This window comes from Oculina patagonica, chromosome 1 (genome assembly GCF_052425735.1).
Source record: "Oculina patagonica isolate OP01 chromosome 1, crgOcupat, whole genome shotgun sequence".
In the NCBI taxonomy this organism is placed as follows: Eukaryota; Metazoa; Cnidaria; class Anthozoa; order Scleractinia; family Oculinidae; genus Oculina; species Oculina patagonica.
Window position 1 is genome coordinate 22030205 of NC_135758.1, and position 18034 is coordinate 22048238.

The following is an 18034-nucleotide window of genomic DNA, read 5'->3' on the forward strand; positions in this document are numbered from 1 at the left end:
TTCAGTGTCTAGTCTAGTATAGGGTTGCAAAAATCAGCTGAACATGGTCTGGTATAGGGTAAGGGCTTCAAATTCCCAGCGGCACACCCCCATCCAAAAATATACCGGGTGCCCCCCCGGGAACAGTGGCTGGTAATCGAGGCCACAAGGCGTCTCGCTGTTGTATTTTCACTGCGCGTTGATTATTCATGTGGTGACAGGCCATAAGCGGGATTGTTAAAGTGATTGTAAGGCGAGGAGGTTGCCATCGAACGCCATCGTAGCCGGGTTCCGGTGGAAACATATCTCATAAAGGTGTTTCCAAGCTAATTTGGCATTGGCGGGTTCTTGCTGAAGGTTTTTCGCCTGGCGAAAACGCTTACGGAAAAATGCGACAATTGGCAATTGTAACAGATGGGCAGTGGCGGCTTGAGCTTCCAAAATTAATATCGGATGAAAGCAGCAGTGAGCTCAACGGTGTGTGGAACGTTCTATTAGCCGTATTAGTTTTAGTGTACAGCGAAGTTAAATGTTTCACATGCAGTTCTGTAGTAAAGTATTAAGCTCAAACATTAACGTGGTTAACCTTTGGTTCCACGTTTTTTATTTGCTGTTTTGTTGAACGGAATGTTTGTATACACCGTCCATTCTTCAGGAAAGCAAAAATTGAAAAGACAAATCCCTTACAAATAGAAGAAGCGAGTAAAAGAGTTTATAAGCATCTTTTTGTTTTATTGGTAAATGAATAACACTGCCTTGAAATTTATTCTTTTCTGAGAACGGTCCAAATTTCAGTTTCGCTTGATGTGTAAGTAATAATTGACGAGAATTTGCTGATGCAAACTGATTTTATCGGTAATAAACGAACACGTTGCTTAAAAAACAGAGTTAACGAGGTTTAAGTGCAACCAAATAATGAATTATTACAAATTTTCACATCGTCTCGAGTTTTTAAAAGTCTTAAAACTGCGTGAATTAAATAACAAATATTAATAATTAACTTGTACTTTTAATCATTAACTGAGATTTACCGACAACCGACAAAGGTCGAAAATTTTTACCGACAACCGACAAAGTAAGGAATTTTTAACCGGCTACCGACTTGTGGACCCCCCCCCCCCCCTCCCAATCAGACCCTCGTCACAAATACACTGACCCGTCCACCGAGCCACGAAACGCTGCAAGATGGCTATTTTCCGCCGCTTTTAGCCAACAGTTTCGACACTTTGGTTGGCCCGGTGAGTATCAAACGTGATTAAAATTTAAAGTTGTACATTTTATAATTCCTGCACTGGGGGTAGTGGGGAAGGGGGGGGGGGGAGTAAAAATTGTAGGTGACTGGGTCAAAGTTAACTAGTTATTCCCTCTAGTGTCCCACAATTTTCAACTTGAACGCACACTGAGCATACACTGTCCAATAAATTTCTGCTCTAAGCTTGTTTAGAATAGTCTCCCTCAAAGCCGTTTTTCAGTTAGTGTCGTCACGCAACGCTCTTTGTGGCGAGGAGCGTTGCGTGACGACACTAAAAACCGCTGAGAGGAAGACTAGCTTAGAAATGACAGCCGTGTATTAAAGACAGCGTAAAGAAAGTAACGCCAAGCGCTAGCAGTTCTTTTTTCAATGGAGATTGGAAAGCCAAGTGCAAACGACAACGTCAGCATTGAGTAACAATTGCTGGTTTTCACTGTCACGCCAGTAACGCTACTGTCACGCGCGGCGAAAAAATAAATCCAAAACTATTGAGTCAAAAAAATTCAAGAATATTACAGGTTGTAGGAAAATTACTATATAGTCAACGTGTCAAATTCTCAGGTCTGTACGGTATTCCGTACTTGAGTTATTCGTCAAAATATTTTACACAAATTTAGAGAGCTCAGTATGGAACTCCATGCTGGATTCCATGTAAAGGGCTCCAAGATGGCCGCCGGAAATCACTTAAAATATAGAGCATTCACTTCTGCTATAAAAAGCGGTCCGTTTACCTTCATGAACACGTAAACATTCAATTTTGGATTTTAGAATTTTGATGACGTCACGTGAAAACCAAGAATTAATAATAGCGACCTTCAGATTGGACTACGAGTACGAGATTGAGTACGAGTACGAGTTTTCAAACTGAATTCATGGCCTCCTATAATCACTTATCACACCAATCTTATCCTTAACGTTTATTTATGTGTTAGTCAGCAAAAGGGAAGAGTTATAGCTTGGGGGATATGATTGTGTTGAAATTCCAAAGTCGTACTCGTACTCGATCTCGTACTCGTAGTCAAATCTGAAGGTCGCTAATATGTTCCGTTGGGGCTTCGCTATTGACTTGTTATCGATTGTCCGATACCAATCGATATCAGTACGCTCATTTTGCCGATCGGTTTCGATTGGGCGACTGCTTTTCCTATCATGTCGTTGATTGAAAATGTCGTTGAATGTATTGGACTGACCTGTTTGTATCTTATAAAAGAATGGAGATAGAAAAGCGCTTAAAATATTTTAGTTCAAAGAATGTTGTTGTTTTTTTTTGGTTTTCGCTGATTGTTTTGAGCAGTGTCTGAAATCTGGTTTTATTCCAATATCAATTTGCATTTTGTTTTTGTCGGATGTTTGCCTCGCAGGGAAAGTCCCTCAGTGTTATTTCGGTTTACTACTTTTGGTTTCACTTTTATCAGGAGATAAGGAAACGGAACACGATAAGTTTATATCTTACTTCAAACTGTATGCTGTTCGTGACTGATAGTTCTATATGTATAGCCCATGTCAAATACTCAGAATTTTCACACCGAGAGATTTGCATGAGTCGCGTGACTGATTTTCTTTGTTGTTTGAACGCTGACAAAGAGTCACGCGAGAAGGTCACGCGAATAAACGCGCACTACAAGGGCAGACCATTATTTTTTGAGGGACTGAGGGATGGGGGTTGGGAAATTTCCAAAAAGATTCCTGCGCAAAAAAAAAAAAACTGAATAACAATCGTGCACCTCAAAAAAACCTCAAAGAAACTGGCAAAGAACGTCATATGCCGCGAGCGTGGTAAAATATCGTTAATTGCCATAGCTCTAGGCAAAATATATGAAGGGCGGTGTGAATATGTCAAGGCAAGAGAACTGTATGAGAGAGCGATCAATATCATTGAAGGAACTGGCGACAAACAACAACAAGCAAACGCTTATGGAAATTGCGGGAAAATGTCTTATCAATTTGGAGAATCACCCATGTCCAATATACACGACCTGATACGAGTCGTAAATGCCTTTGTCGCCTGAGTGAAGAAATGCATATCATTATGGATACTTAATTAATTTGTCGAGTCGTACGAGTCGTACGAGTGGACAACATAATTGTCGATTGGAAAAACACCTGAAACCACCTGAAACTCGCTAAACGCAATGTGTATACGTTTTAAAAGTGTGCCAATGAAACACGCTAAACACAATGTATATTCCTCGTTCTAAAAGAGTGCCAATGAAACACGCTAAACACAATGTATATTCTTCGTTCTAAAAGAGTGCCAACGAAACACGCTAAACACAATGTATATTCTTCGTTCTAAAAGAGTGCCAACGAAACACGCTAAACACAATGTATATTCTTCGTTCTAAAAGAGTGCCAATGAAACACGCTAAACACAATGTATATTCTTCGTTCTAAAAGTGTGCCAACGAAACACGCTAAACACAATGTATATTCTTCGTTCTAAAAGAGTGCCAACGAAACACGCTAAACACAATGTATATTCTTCGTTCTAAAAGAGTGCCAATGAAACACGCTAAACACAATGTATATTCTTCGTTCTAAAAGTGTGCCAACGAAACATGCTAAACACAATGTATATTCTTCGTTCTAAAAGTGTGCTAGCAAAACACGCTAAACACAATGTATATTCTTCGTTCTAAAAGTGTGCCAACGAAACACGCTAAACACAATGTATATTCTTCGTTCTAAAAGTGTGCTAGCAAAACACGCTAAACACAATGTATATTCTTCGTTCTAAAAGTGTGCCAATGAAACACGCTAAACACAATGTATATTCTTCGTTCTAAAAGTGTGCTAGCAAAACACGCTAAACACAATGTATATTCTTCGTTCTAAAAGAGTGCCAACGAAACACGCTAAACACAATGTATATTCCTCGTTCTAAAAGTGTGCTAGCAAAACACGCTAAACACAATGTATATTCTTCGTTCTAAAAGTGTGCCAACGAAACACGCTAAACACAATGTATATTCTTCGTTCTAAAAGTGTGCTAGCAAAACACGCTAAACACAATGTATATTCCTCGTTCTAAAAGTGTGCCAATGAAACACGCTAAACACAATGTATATTCTTCGTTCTAAAAGTGTGCTAGCAAAACACGCTAAACACAATGTATATTCTTCGTTCTAAAAGTGTGCTAGCAAAACACGCTAAACACAATGTATATTCCTCGTTCTAAAAGTGTGCTAGCAAAACACGCTAAACACAATGTATATTCCTCGTTCTAAAAGTGTGCCAATGAAACACGCTAAACACAATGTATATTCTTCGTTCTAAAAGTGTGCTAGCAAAACACGCTAAACACAATGTATATTCTTCGTTCTAAAAGTGTGCTAGCAAAACACGCTAAACACAATGTATATTCTTCGTTCTAAAAGTGTGCCAACGAAACACGCTAAACACAATGTATATTCTTCGTTCTAAAAGTGTGCTAGCAAAACACGCTAAACACAATGTATATTCCTCGTTCTAAAAGTGTGCCAATGAAACACGCTAAACACAATGTATATTCTTCGTTCTAAAAGTGTGCTAGCAAAACACGCTAAACACAATGTATATTCTTCGTTCTAAAAGTGTGCTAGCAAAACACGCTAAACACAATGTATATTCCTCGTTCTAAAAGTGTGCTAGCAAAACACGCTAAACACAATGTATATTCCTCGTTCTAAAAGTGTGCCAATGAAACACGCTAAACACAATGTATATTCTTCGTTCTAAAAGTGTGCTAGCAAAACACGCTAAACACAATGTATATTCTTCGTTCTAAAAGTGTGCTAGCAAAACACGCTAAACACAATGTATATTCCTCGTTCTAAAAGTGTGCTAGCAAAACACGCTAAACACAATGTATATTCTTCGTTCTAAAAGAGTGCCAACGAAACACGCTAAACACAATGTATATTCCTCGTTCTAAAAGTGTGCTAGCGAAACACGCTTTAAACACAATGTATATTCTTCGTTCTAAAAGTGTGCTAGCAAAACACGCTAAACACAATGTATATTCTTCGTTCTAAAAGTGTGCCAACGAAACACGCTAAACACAATGTATATTCCTCGTTCTAAAATGCTGGGGAAGGGGAGGGGACATTCTCCTCCCAGTGTAATAAGATTCAAGAAGTCGTCAGACGTTTCATAAACGTATATGAATTATTTAATGTTCATCAAGATGGCTGAACCGAGTTGAGCACATGGTTATTGAGCAATGACCCACAAGGGGTTATGGGTAAATGTAACCCGCGTGACGCGTGACATGTAACATGCTTTCTTCTTTTTTTTTTTTTTAAACAAAATCAATGTTGCTTTCTGATCACGAGAATACATAATAAAACAAGTAACGATAACAGGAACAAGTAAATAAAAATAAAACAACGAACAAAAATTAAAATGTCATTAATGTCCTGAGACAGTTCCAAATGGTCTGATCATAAGGGTTCATTAATGTCCAAGGCCTTCTTCAACTTGACAGCAGCATCCAGTGTCACTGGCAGTAACACCCACGCTTACAGCAACGGGTAGTGTTCTTCACCTGCAATGAGAATTCTTTGTCAATGTTCAGTCAGAATAGCGGGCAGGTCGTCGAACGACTCGGCCACTACGAGTAACTGTTTGAGGTGCTGGTGGACTGGGTGACACAGGAGAAGCACAGGGGATTGGAGAGGGGGATGCAGGCGGTGGGGTGACGGGACAGGGCGATGAAGGCACTTCAGAACTTGACTCAGGTAGAACTGCTGGGGTCGAGGGAGGGGCATTTGAAGGCATAGAAGATAGACTGGCGTCATTCGGTGATGCTGTGAAAACTGCGGATGGAACATATGATGGACGTTGGTTTAACGGGTTGGGTCGGAGCTTGTCAGGAAGGAGTGGAGTGGTATTGGTCTGATGTGGTGAGGCAATGGTACTTGAGGGAGGTGCCAGTTGCACTTGAACACGGTTTCGCCTAATTTGTCTGGAGCCAGTTTTGATAAAGTAAGATCTGGGGCCAGCAGAGCCGATGATCTGTCAGGAGATCCACTCCTTTGAAGGTGAATTAGGGGGAGGTTTAGCATAGACATAGCTTCCGGGTGGAAAGTCTGGAAGGGGTTGTCCTGCATGTTTGTCGTAAGCTTGCTTTTGCTGTAATTTGCGATGCAAATGTTCGGTTACTACTGTGTCGCGTTGAAGCTTGGATGATTCCAGTGTAATTGGTACGTGAGCCAAATTGCTGCGGAGAACTCGGCCAAACAGTCGCTGAGCTGGAGAAAAGGTGTGACCGGAAGGGGGAGTATTGCGTACTGATAGAAGAGCCAAGTCTACATCTTTAGCTGTGCGGAGAATATGTTTGGCAGATTTCACAGCTGCTTCAGCACGACCATTGGATTGCGACCAGTATGGAGATGATGTGATGTGATTGAACTTGTATGTTCGGGCAAATTCTTTGAACAAGTCCGAGGTGTATTGAGCTCCGTTATCTGTTAGCAACGTGTTGGAATTCCATGTCGGCCAAAGTGCTGCTTGGTGGCTTGCACAACAGCGGTTGATTGGATGGATGAAAGGCGGTCAATTTCATAAAAGTCACTGTAGTGATCAACAGTTACTAGATATGGTATGCCATTGAGCTCAAATAAGTCCTGTGAAACCAGTTGCCAAGGTAAGGTGGGTACAGGGTAAGGTTGGAGTGGTTCCCGAGGGTGTTGTTGTTTGTATTGTGCACAAGTGACACAGTTCTGGCACATGTCTTTAACCTGGCTGTTGATCCCTGGCCAGAAGACACAACTCCGAGCGTGTCGAATGGTGAACTCGGAGCCACAGTGAGCAGCGTGCAGCTTGTGGAGTATGGACGGGCGAGCAGAAGAGGGGATAATGACGCGATCTTGTTTAAATAGGAGTCCATCATGTGAGGTGAGTTCATGACGGATGGCCCAGTATGGACGAGCTAGTTCAGGAACCGCGGCTTTGTCATTGGGCCAGCCAGCCTCAATGAGAGACTGCAGGGCGATTTGTTCAGGGTCTGTTACAGCTGCTGTTCTTAGCTCCTGAAGTGTGGCATCTTGAAATGCAGAAAGCTGAGGAGTGTCTGTTTCAAATTCTACTCGATAGACCACTTCGTCATGCACTTGTTGGTGGTGGGAAGAGGGGCTCGAGAAAGTGTGTCAGCGATGTGGAGTGTTGATTCCTTGTAGTACTCAACGCAGAATGTGTAGCGTTGAAGAGTAAGCATCATGCTTTGAAGACGGCGTGGAGCGGAAGCCAGAGGGCGCTTAAAAATGGTCTCCAGAGGCTTGTGATCACTATGTACAACCACATCAGATTTGCCAAAGAGAAGTTGGTCAAACTTATGGAATGCATGAACGATGGCTAGAGTTTCTTTTTCAATTTGAGCATATCGTTGTTCTGTTGGACTGAGAGAACTTGAGCTGTAGGCTACAGGTTGCCACAAGGTATCGAAGGAGTTTGAGGAAGAGGTGGCTGGTTGAAGAAGTGCCGCACCGAGGCCATATTCAGAGGCGTCAACTTGAAGTACCACTGAGGATTTGACATCAAAATAACGGAGACAGGGAGCTTGGGACACTAACTCCTTTGCTTGTCGGAGAGCTTCTGTGTGTTGGTCAGCCCACAGGAATTTCTGATCGATGTGGGTGAGATCACGGAGAGGACGTACCACCTCACTAAGACGGGGGCAGAACTTCAATAAATAAGTAATTGTGCCCAGGAAACGCCGTGTGGCTGCTTTGTCTTGAGGTTGAGGCATGTTCAGGACTGCATTGACAATCTCATTACTGGGCTTTAGTCCTTCAGGTGTGAGGGTGTGGCCCATGAAGGGTGCAGAGGAGGTCTTTAGCTTGATTTTGTCTGGATTGAGCTTTAGGTGATGCTGAGAGAGGCGGTCCAGGAGCTCAATTACTGTGCGGTCATGATCATGTGTGGCCTCTTTTAGTGATGTGCCCCGACCTATGACAATGATGTCGTCGGCGATGTTGACGACACCCTCCAAGCCACAGAGCACATCATGAATGCGACGCTGGAATTCCTCAGGAGCTGAACTGATGCCAAAGGGAAGTCGAGTCCAGCGGTAACGCCCCCAGGGTGTGTGCATAGTAGTCAACTTAGAGGACTCCTCTGTCAGCTTAATTGTTTGAAAAGCATCTTTGATGTCAAACGATGAAAACGATGAAGGTTCTCCTCCAGAGTGAAGATGGGGTATACTGGTCTGAGAATAGCTTTGTTTATAGTCTGGGAAGGGTCTAAACAAGTGCCAACTTTGGCAGGCTTAGTTGCTGATGGTGGGCGTTCACGCACCACCATGTTTGATATCCAGGGTGTGGGCTCATTCACTCTAACTAGTTGACCCGTGTTAATCAGTTTGTCCAGTGCCTCTAAAAGAGTGCCAATGAAACACGCTAAACACAATGTATATTCTTCGTTCTAAAAGAGTGCCAACGAAACACGATAAACACAATGTATATTCTTCGTTCTAAAAGAGTGCCAACGAAACACGCTAAACACAATGTATATTCTTCGTTCTAAAAGAGTGCCAATGAAACACGCTAAACACAATGTATATTCTTCGTGCCAACGAAACACGCTAAACACAATGTATATTCCTCGTTCTAAAAGTGTGCTAGCGAAACACGCTTTAAACACAATGTATATTCTTCGTTCTAAAAGTGTGCTAGCAAAACACGCTAAACACAATGTATATTCTTCGTTCTAAAAGTGTGCCAACGAAACACGCTAAACACAATGTATATTCCTCGTTCTAAAAGGGGCACAGGAATTTCTGATCGATGTGGGTGAGATCACGGAGAGGACGTACCACCTCACTAAGACGGGGGCAGAACTTCAATAAATAAGTAATTGTGCCCAGGAAACGCCGTGTGGCTGCTTTGTCTTGAGGTTGAGGCATGTTCAGGACTGCATTGACAATCTCATTACTGGGCTTTAGTCCTTCAGGTGTGAGGGTGTGGCCCATGAAGGGTGCAGAGGAGGTCTTTAGCTTGATTTTGTCTGGATTGAGCTTTAGGTGATGCTGAGAGAGGCGGCCCAGGAGCTCAATTACTGTGCGGTCATGATCATGTGTGGCCTCTTTTAGTGATGTGCCCCGACCTATGACAATGATGTCGTCGGCGATGTTGACGACACCCTCCAAGCCACAGAGCACATCATGAATGCGACGCTGGAATTCCTCAGGAGCTGAACTGATGCCAAAGGGAAGTCGAGTCCAGCGGTAACGCCCCCAGGGTGTGTGCATAGTAGTCAACTTAGAGGACTCCTCTGTCAGCTTAATTGTTTGAAAAGCATCTTTGATGTCAAAAGTTGAAAAAATCTTAGCCTGATGAAAACGATGAAGGTTCTCCTCCAGAGTGAAGATGGGGTATACTGGTCTGAGAATAGCTTTGTTTATAGTCTGGGAAGGGTCTAAACAAATGCCAACTTTGGCAGGCTTAGTTGCTGATGGTGGGCGTTCACGCACCACCATGTTTGATATCCAGGGTGTGGGCTCATTCACTCTAACTAGTTGACCCGTGTTAATCAGTTTGTCCAGTGCCTCTTTAATGATGGGTAACTTTGGTGCAGCGTAGCGGTGAGGTGCAGCTTGGATGGGCTTAATAGTAGGATCAAGTGTCAGTGAGTAAGGTTCTCCCAGTTCACCCAGCCCCTCAAATAAATGGGGATAGTTAACTTTAATAGAATCAAAGGTCAACTCACCAAGAGGAGGTGAAGAAGGTGTTGAGGTGACATGGAGTTGATTGATAGTGTCAACATCATAATTCAGGATACCCATGCGAGTACTATCAGCCAGACCCAGCAGAGGTGCATAGTAGCTTTGTGCTGTTATAACTTGAACCAGTACATCATAGGATTTGCCTTGGCGAGTACAGTGCAATGTGGTTTCACCTCCAGTTGGGATGATGGATTTGGAGTAGTCAAGGAGACGAACACTGGAAGGTTCAACTTGTACGGGAGACATCTTCTGTAGATCTGTGACATGTATGGTGTTACATGAGCACCCAGAGTCCACTTGAAATCGGATGCGGCGAGTTGTTGCTGGCAAGGTAGTTGGGCTAAGACCCAGATCAACAAAGATTCCCTTGGGTGCAGACTGAACCTGTGCTATGTCGTGAGTGATGACATAAGCAGTGCTTGACTGAAAGCCTGTGTCTGCCTGGTACACTGTGTTAGCAGCAGATGCTTGGCAAACTTGTTTCCAGTGACCCCTTTTGCCGCAACCATGGCAAGTATCATTAGCTGCTGGGCAGTCACGACGAGCAGCGTGTGGTGTGCGACCGCACCACAAGCAGGTAGGAGAGGCATGAGACTGTAAAGCAGGGAAGCCACGTTGTCTGAATGGACGGCGAGGAGGTCTGGACTTGATGGCATTGGGTGTGATCTTGTGGGCTGCATCAGTTGTGTCCTCGTTTGATACGCTGGGTGTAAGCTGGTGGACTGATTCCTCAAGCTGTTGTTAAGTGATGGCTGATTCAGTTTTGAGGCCAGCCTCAAAGTCCCGAGCCTTATTGATTACTTGTTCGAAAGTTAAAGAAGCCAGGTTCTCTCGTGAGATTAGGTCGCTGCGAAACTGCTTGAAGGTGTCATTTAGCCCAATCACAAAAATGTCTCTCTGCAGCCTGTCGTCGACGGCTGAACGGAAATTGCATTTGTAGTACTCTAGTCGCACTAAAGTATGCCACTGTTGAATGCTCATTCCGGGGTTCTGTTTTAAAATGCGAAGAAAATGATGAGTGCATTGGATGATGGGTTCTTCACCAAGATAGTGGTTGGAGAGTTTAGCTAACCATTTGGCCGGATGTTGTTTATCTTCATCGGCGATTTGGGAGTCGATGGTTGTGGTAAGTACATCCCATTCGGCCTGAGGGAAAGCTCGTCCAAGAGCCGCCATAACTTTAGGTCGTTTTGCTGATATCCATTAGTCGTCGCTGTCCACAGCCTTAGCAGGGTTGATGTAGTCCTCCATGATACAATAATCTCTAAATGTTGCAATGAAGAATTTGAAAGCTCGACGACGATCCTCTGAGCTGGCGTCAAACACAGGTCGATCTTTGCCCATGATGACGGAGGGGAAAATAGTCCCAAACAACGATGAGTCGATCGATGAGCGGTGAGAAGAGTAGATCAGTAAGTTCGGAAAATAGTCCAAACCGCGATGAGTCGATCGATGGGAGAGAGACGGCGAGTTCGAAGCGTTCTGATAGAACGAGTCTGGATGCAATCAGTCACGAGAGACCAGGCTGAATTGTTGAAGCTTTCGGTTCTTCACTTCTGACACCATGTAATAAGATTCAAGAAGTCGTCAGACGTTTCATAAACGTATATGAATTATTTAATGTTCATCAAGATGGCTGAACCGAGTTGAGCACATGGTTATTGAGCAATGACCCACAAGGGGTTATGGGTAAATGTAACCCGCGTGACGCGTGACATGTAACACCAGAGCCGCGTGTCCCTCTTAGCCGGCAGAACCTGGGGCACGAGAAAAAAAGTGGCTCTGTGGACACATGATTTGATTGACTAAATTTTAGGCCATCCCGCTTCCCGCCAATCTTGTGTGGGACAGTCTCCAGAAAATTAGCAGCACGTGTTGCATGCATCACTTACGTAATACGATAATAAGTGTTCAATCTTGGAATGTGACGAGAGCCCCTCTGAGTGTAGCAGGGGCTTTTTCAGGGATTTGTTCCAAGATTTAGCTCTATGGCTGAGCGGGAGGTGCCCTGCCACTTTCTGGGATCTTTTGTATCAAGTAGGCCAAAATATCATCAAGGAACGTGGTGTTTAATGAGGATCTTGACTCAGTCTCTTAAAGGCAGAACCTAAAGTTATTAAAAAAGTACAATTGTCATAATATAAACGAGTTGTAGCCAATAGCGTTTCGACAACTTAGTTTGACTTACAAATATGGAAATTTCTAAGAATATTAAAACCTGGAGCTCATTTGCTATACGGCGAAGGCTTTATTCTTAGAGCAGGGGCAAACACCTGTTCACTAGCTTTACGATAACAGAAGATTGTGTTCCTTCAAACTCTACCATTTTACCGAAAAACGTCCCGTAACAAGAGTAAATTTCGCCGTGGTAAGTACAACCAACCTTGTATTGGAATATAAACATAGTGCGATTTTGATAGTCACGACATCAACAACTAGCAATATGCAAACTTAATTTACCACTCATTGATTGAAAAGCGAAAACATGTAGTCGGTCAAATCGTGCATTATGAAGAGAGTAACAGTTCTGTTTTTGCTGCCTTATTTGCGTTCAGATCAAGTCGCGTCAGTCTTTCTATGACAGAAAGCTGAGATGCAAATTCGATTAATAAGTCGACAACACAATTTGAATGTGAAAGTGATAAATGATCGTCGCAGTGAATTTCCAACCCGTGACCTCCGCGATACCGGTGCGATGCTCTACCAACTGAGCTATTGAAGCCACACATTGGGAGCGAGGTCAATTGTGAGTTCAAAATTTTCATATTGGAAATTCACTGCCACGATCATTTATCACTTTCATATACATCCGCAGTTCATATATGAATCATTTCATATACATTACATCACAATTTGAATGTATTGGACTGACCTGTTTGTATCTTACGAAAGAATGGAGATAGAAAAGCGTGTAAAATATTTTAGTTCAAAGAATGTTGTTGTTTTTTTTGGTTTTCGCTGATTGTTTTGAGCAGTGTATGAAATCTGGCTTTATTCCAATTTCAATTTGCATTTTGTTTTTGTCGGACGTTTGTCTCGCAGGGAAAGTCCCTCAGTGTTATTTCGGTTTACTACTTAATTTTGGTTTCACTTTTATCAGGAGATAAGGAAACGGAACACAGTAAGTTTATATCTTACTTCAAACCGTATACTGTTCGTGACTAATAGTTCTATATGTATAGCCCATTTCAAATACTCAAAATTTTCACAGCGAGAGATTTGCGTGAGTCGCGTGACTGATTTTCTTTGTTGTTTGAACGCTGACAATGAGTCACGCGAGAAGGTCACGCGAATAAACGCGCACTACAAGGGCGGACCATTATTTTTTGAGGGACTGAGGGATGGGGGTTGGGAAATTTCCAAAAAGATTCCTGCCCCAAAAAACTGAATAACAATCGTGCACCTCAAAAAAACCTCAAAGAAACTGGCAAAGAACGTCATATGCCGCGAGCGTGGTAAAATATCGTTAATTGCCATAGCTCTAGGCAAAATATATGAAGGGCGGTGTGAATATGCCAAGGCAAGAGAACTGTATGAGAGAGCGATCAATATCATTGAAGGAACTGGCGACAAACAACAACAAGCAAACGCTTATGGAAATTGCGGGAAAATGTCTTATCAACTTGGAGAATATGACAAGTTGTATATAAAATATAGTATATTTTTACTATACACTATTATTTTATTATTTTTATTATTACTAAGTAAGTTTACGCTTTTGCAATATTGTAACAAATTTACATTCATGCAAATAAAGCTTGTTGTTGTTGTTGTTGACAAAGCTAAAGAATATCACGAAAAAGCACTTGCGATCAGTATTGAAATTGGTCAACGAAAAGGAAAAGCAACAGATTACGGAAACCTAGGGATTGTGTTTTAATCTCTTGGCGAATGTGACAAAGCTAACGAATATCTTGAAAAAGCACTTGCGATCAGAATTGAAATTGGTGACAGAAAAGGAGAAGCAACAGACTACGGAAACCTAGGGATTTTGTTTCATTCTCATTGGTGAATGTGACAAAGCTAAAAATTATCTTGAAAAAGCACTTGCGATCAGAATTGAAATAGGTGACAGAAAAGGAGAACCAATAGATTACGGAAACTTAGGAATTGTGTTTCAATCTCTTGGTGAATATGACAAAGCTAAAGAATATCTTGAGAAAGCACTTGCGATCAGAGTTAAAATTGGTGACAGAGAAGGAGAAGCAGCAGATTACGGAAATCTAGGAACTGTGTTTCAATCTCCTGGTGAATATGTCAAAGCTAAAGAATATCACGAGAAAGCACTTAAGATAAGAATTGAAATTGGTGACAAACAATGAGAAGCAGTAGATTACGGAAACTTAGGAGCCGTGTTCCATACTCTAGGAGATCTTGTCACGGCTGAAAATTACCTTGTGAAGGCACTTTCAATTAGTAAAGCTATTGGACATCTTGACAATGAGTTAACATGGCTTTGTGAACTAGCATTGGTGAAGTTATCCCAAGGAAAGATCGAGGAAGCGGTTAACCATCTGCTTCAAAGTATCAACAAAAAAGAGAATATGCGTGGTTTTCTGAAAGACAACGATCGATTTAAAATATCTTTTTCAGACGTCCACGATGCTCCCTACCAGTATCTTCGTGAATTCGTTTGTTTAAGTGGAAACCCTAACATTGCTCTTTATGTCGAAGAGCTACCACGGGCTAGAGCCCTAGCAGACTTAATGGCGACTCAGTACTCTGTTGAAAATAAAATCTCAGCTAATCCACAATCGTCTTTTTGTGGATTCTCAATACAAGTGGAGTCATTCGTTTCCAACGAATAACAGTAAATAAAGACATTGTTGATGCCGGATTAGTCGGCAGTTTGACTGATTTTTTTGATAAAAGCTTTCGCAGCTTTGATACTTTACTTTACTTTACCCGAGGAGAGTTGCGAAGATCGATCTTTAAATGTAACGGAGCCCAAACTGAAATCTTACCAAGAAGAAAGCCAAGCAGCTTTGCGACTTGTCGAAGAAGACGATGGAGAAGGTCAAAATCCCGAATCAACCATTTCCTTGTGTTACAGAATGTTCGTCGCTCCTGTGGCTAAGAAATCAGCCAGAAGTCATCATTGTTCCTGATCGGTCCTTGAACCAAGTTCCATTTGCAGCGTTAAGTGATGAAGGCGGGAAGTATTTATCAGAGACTTTCAGGATCCGCATCGTTCCTTCTTTGTCAACTCTCAAGCTCATTCAGGACAGTCCAGCAGACTATCACAGTCAGACTGGTGCACTGATAGTGGGTGATCCTGTAGTGGGTCGGGAACGTTACATGGGACGTGTTGAGAACTTCAAACCACTGCCATGTGCAAGCAAGGAAGCAGAGATGATTGGAAAACTGCTGAGCGTACAGCCTTTGTTAGGACAATGTGCAACCAAGCAGGCGGTCCTTGAAAGGTTACATTCAGTGAGTCTGATACATTTTGCTGCACATGGAAATGCTGAAAGAGGAGAAATTGCTCTTTCCCCTCTAGGCCTCACTAATAGTATTCCACAAGAAGAAGACTACTTATTGACTATGTCTGACATCTCGCAAGTTCGACTGCGAGCTAAACTGGTGGTACTTAGCTGTTGTCACAGTGGGTGTGGTCAGATTAGAGCCGAGGGAGTGGTTGGAATCGCTCGAGCATTCTTAGGATCCGGTGCACGTTCAATACTGGTGGCACTATGGGCCATAGAAGACAGCGCAACAGAGCAGCTGATGCGTCGCTTCTATGAGCACCTTGTTCGTGGGGAAAGTGCCAGTGAGTCTCTTCACGAGGCCATGAAGTGGATGAGAGGTAACGGCTTTGCCAAGGTTTCCGAGTGGGCACCGTTTATGCTGATTGGAGATAACGTGGAATTTAAATTTGGAAAATGAAAGTTTTTTTTTAAATAACAAAACATTTCGCAGTTGTCACCCAAAAAAGGGACTCCACTTTGGGGCTTCGGCACCTTGCTTCTCGTGTGTATAAAATAGCTGATCAAAACAAGAGTGGAAACTTCAAATAGAAAAAGCTTAACAATAACTGTACAAATTTACCGTCAAAAACTAAGGCCCCGTCAACACTGATCCGGGTAAATTTGAAAACGTATCTTTTTTTTACACGGATAGGCCAACCGTCCACACTGAAACGGCGTTTTTGGTCACCGAAAACAGAGCTTTTCAAACGCTCTCCAAAGTGGATATCGTTTTCATATTTACCCGTTTTAATGTGAACGGAAAACATTTTACTCGGCGTTTTCAAATTTCTCCGTTTTCATATTTACCCTGGTCAGTGTGGACGGGGCCTAAAAAGTAAATATATCTTGTAGACGTTGTAGTGTGTAACATCGCTATATATTATTTCTTCTACGAGTGGTACGAGATGGGCCACTAGACTCGACGCAGACTTTACCTATTGCACCAGAAAACGTATTAACCAAAAAGCAACGGTATAGGAGTAACCCCTTTAGTTATTACTAATATAATTTAAAACACCTTGCACACATTTGCGAGCTCTTTTTTTAAAATAAGTTACATGCTCACATTGTGATGAACAAAGGAACTAAAACCTTTTGTTTGGAATACCGTAAAATTCCGTTTATGAGCACCCCTCGCTTATAAGCCCCCGGTTATAGGCCCATGGAAACAAAAAAATACATTCGGTTATAAGCGCCCCCCCCCCCCCCCCTGCTGAATGACAGTACTGGACAGGGCTAAATGTTGCTTAATTATGCATTTTTAACTTAAAAACGTATTTCGGTCAAAAGAGCAACGACATAGGAGTAACCCTTTATTTATTACTAAAATAATTTAAAACACCTTGCACACATTTGTAAACACGAGCTCTTTTCTAAATAATAAGTTATATGCTAACATCGTGATGAACACAGGAACTAAAACCTTTTATGCATGGAATAAATCACAACACACTGGCCTTCAAACCTTCATAGTATTTAGAAAAGGTTATGTTGCAATAAATTAGGCGGTTTTGTGTTTATTGAGCTCATACAACGTGCTCCAACCAAACAGCAAACGCCATTTTTCCACCAATCAGGAGTGAAACCAAAATTAATCCTTGCAAGCGTTTTCCCGCGCTTGAAACGGTTGCAAGATTCCCCGCGTTTGGCGTGGGTTAACGTTTCCCGCGCTTCGGCGCCGGTTGCATGTTTTTACTTCGTGTTCTGATTGGTGGGTTACGTTTTCTGCATGGCTGTAATTGGCCAGATGTGATTGCTGTGCTTTTCGTTTTACGAGAGTCATTAGAAAACTACTTGAGATAAGTAAAGTTAGTTAAAAAAGACGAAAAACAGCAAACAATGCCACGAGTTTATCATGCTGCTATTTACAATAAAGTCATAATGTTAATTCAAGTAAGATGAATGATAAACGAGACCATAATTTCATCAGCCTGTAGTATAAATTAATTACGAATACTGTTAAAAACCTATTCGGAATCAAGAACTTTTGTCTAATATCAAGCTAATGCTTGGCGACTAAATACGTGCAGCGAGGGAGACGTGTTTATGATGGACTAGCAATCGCTCCATGATATGCATTAGTACAAGTCTTTTCACAAGCGAAGACTTTGTACACCGATTGTGCTACTATTTGATTGTAACCACAGGGAAAAATGAGCAAAATTTTTGCCTACGAGCGCTGTACACTTGTAACAACATGTTGACTACAGAAGCTGAATGAAGAGAGATGTTCAGTGGTGTCGTGTCCTTGATCTTTGGCACCGATTACAATCCTTGATCAAGCAATTTAGAAAAGTCTTGTCCCAGTTGTTTTCCCTGTTTTCTGTAGCCTGATGTTAAGCGCCGTTTTAGACTGAAAGTAATGTGCAAACTCTTATAAGTGAGAGCAAAAATGATAACGACCTTTCAACAAGAAGAGACTGAGATGATCGCAGGATCTAAGCTCTAAGCTGGATCTACATCTAACTTCTCCATGCAGTCTTGATACTTTGTCAATAGATAAGTAACAAGAACGAAGAAAATCTTCAACAAAGGAAAATAACATTGACGTGCAGCTAAATTCTTAGAACTAACAATTGTGGGAAATTTATGACAGTTAGTAAAAAGATTTTCTTCTTTGGCCTTTAAGGGATT

At 42.0% G+C, this 18034-nt stretch overlaps 2 protein-coding genes, 1 long non-coding RNA gene and 1 pseudogene across 8 annotated transcripts in view; 3 read left to right on the top strand and 1 right to left on the bottom strand.

The window, feature by feature from the left end:
- LOC144641470 (uncharacterized) overlaps window positions 1–18034 on the top strand; it is a 29769-nt gene that overhangs the window by 8275 nt on the left and 3460 nt on the right. Inside the window, exons 1-2 of one of the 5 annotated variants that reach the window (XM_078500512.1) lie at window positions 12161–12300; window positions 12975–13053. The exons of 2 other annotated variants lie outside the window; for them this stretch is intronic. The gene's annotated coding sequence lies outside the window, so the exon portion shown is untranslated. Of the gene's footprint in view, window positions 1–2592; window positions 3632–12160; window positions 12301–12974; window positions 13054–18034 lie in introns of those variants that run through there. 2 more of the 5 variants (XR_013568566.1, XM_078500521.1) reach the window with 2 other exon arrangements.
- Window positions 1–18034, top strand: part of LOC144635045 (tetratricopeptide repeat protein 28-like) — a 31765-nt pseudogene that overhangs the window by 6299 nt on the left and 7432 nt on the right. The gene's annotated exons all lie outside the window — the stretch shown is intronic.
- On the bottom strand, window positions 5335–10836 carry LOC144641862 (uncharacterized). The gene is made up of 2 exons (XR_013568645.1): window positions 9917–10836; window positions 5335–5756 (listed from the first exon to the last, which is right to left on the bottom strand). It is a non-coding gene; the product is annotated as an uncharacterized LOC144641862 (long non-coding RNA).
- Window positions 14699–16494, top strand: LOC144640601 (tetratricopeptide repeat protein 28-like). The gene has a single exon (XM_078499730.1). It carries the CDS (start codon window positions 14940–14942, stop codon window positions 15816–15818), a length of 879 nt encoding a protein of 292 aa, XP_078355856.1. The 5' UTR covers window positions 14699–14939; the 3' UTR covers window positions 15819–16494.

What these genes read in the sequence shown, in the direction of transcription:
- LOC144640601 (XM_078499730.1), top strand. Translation starts at nt 14,940, where the DNA reads ATGGAGAAGGTCAAAATCCCGAATCAACCATTTCCTTGTGTTACAGAA.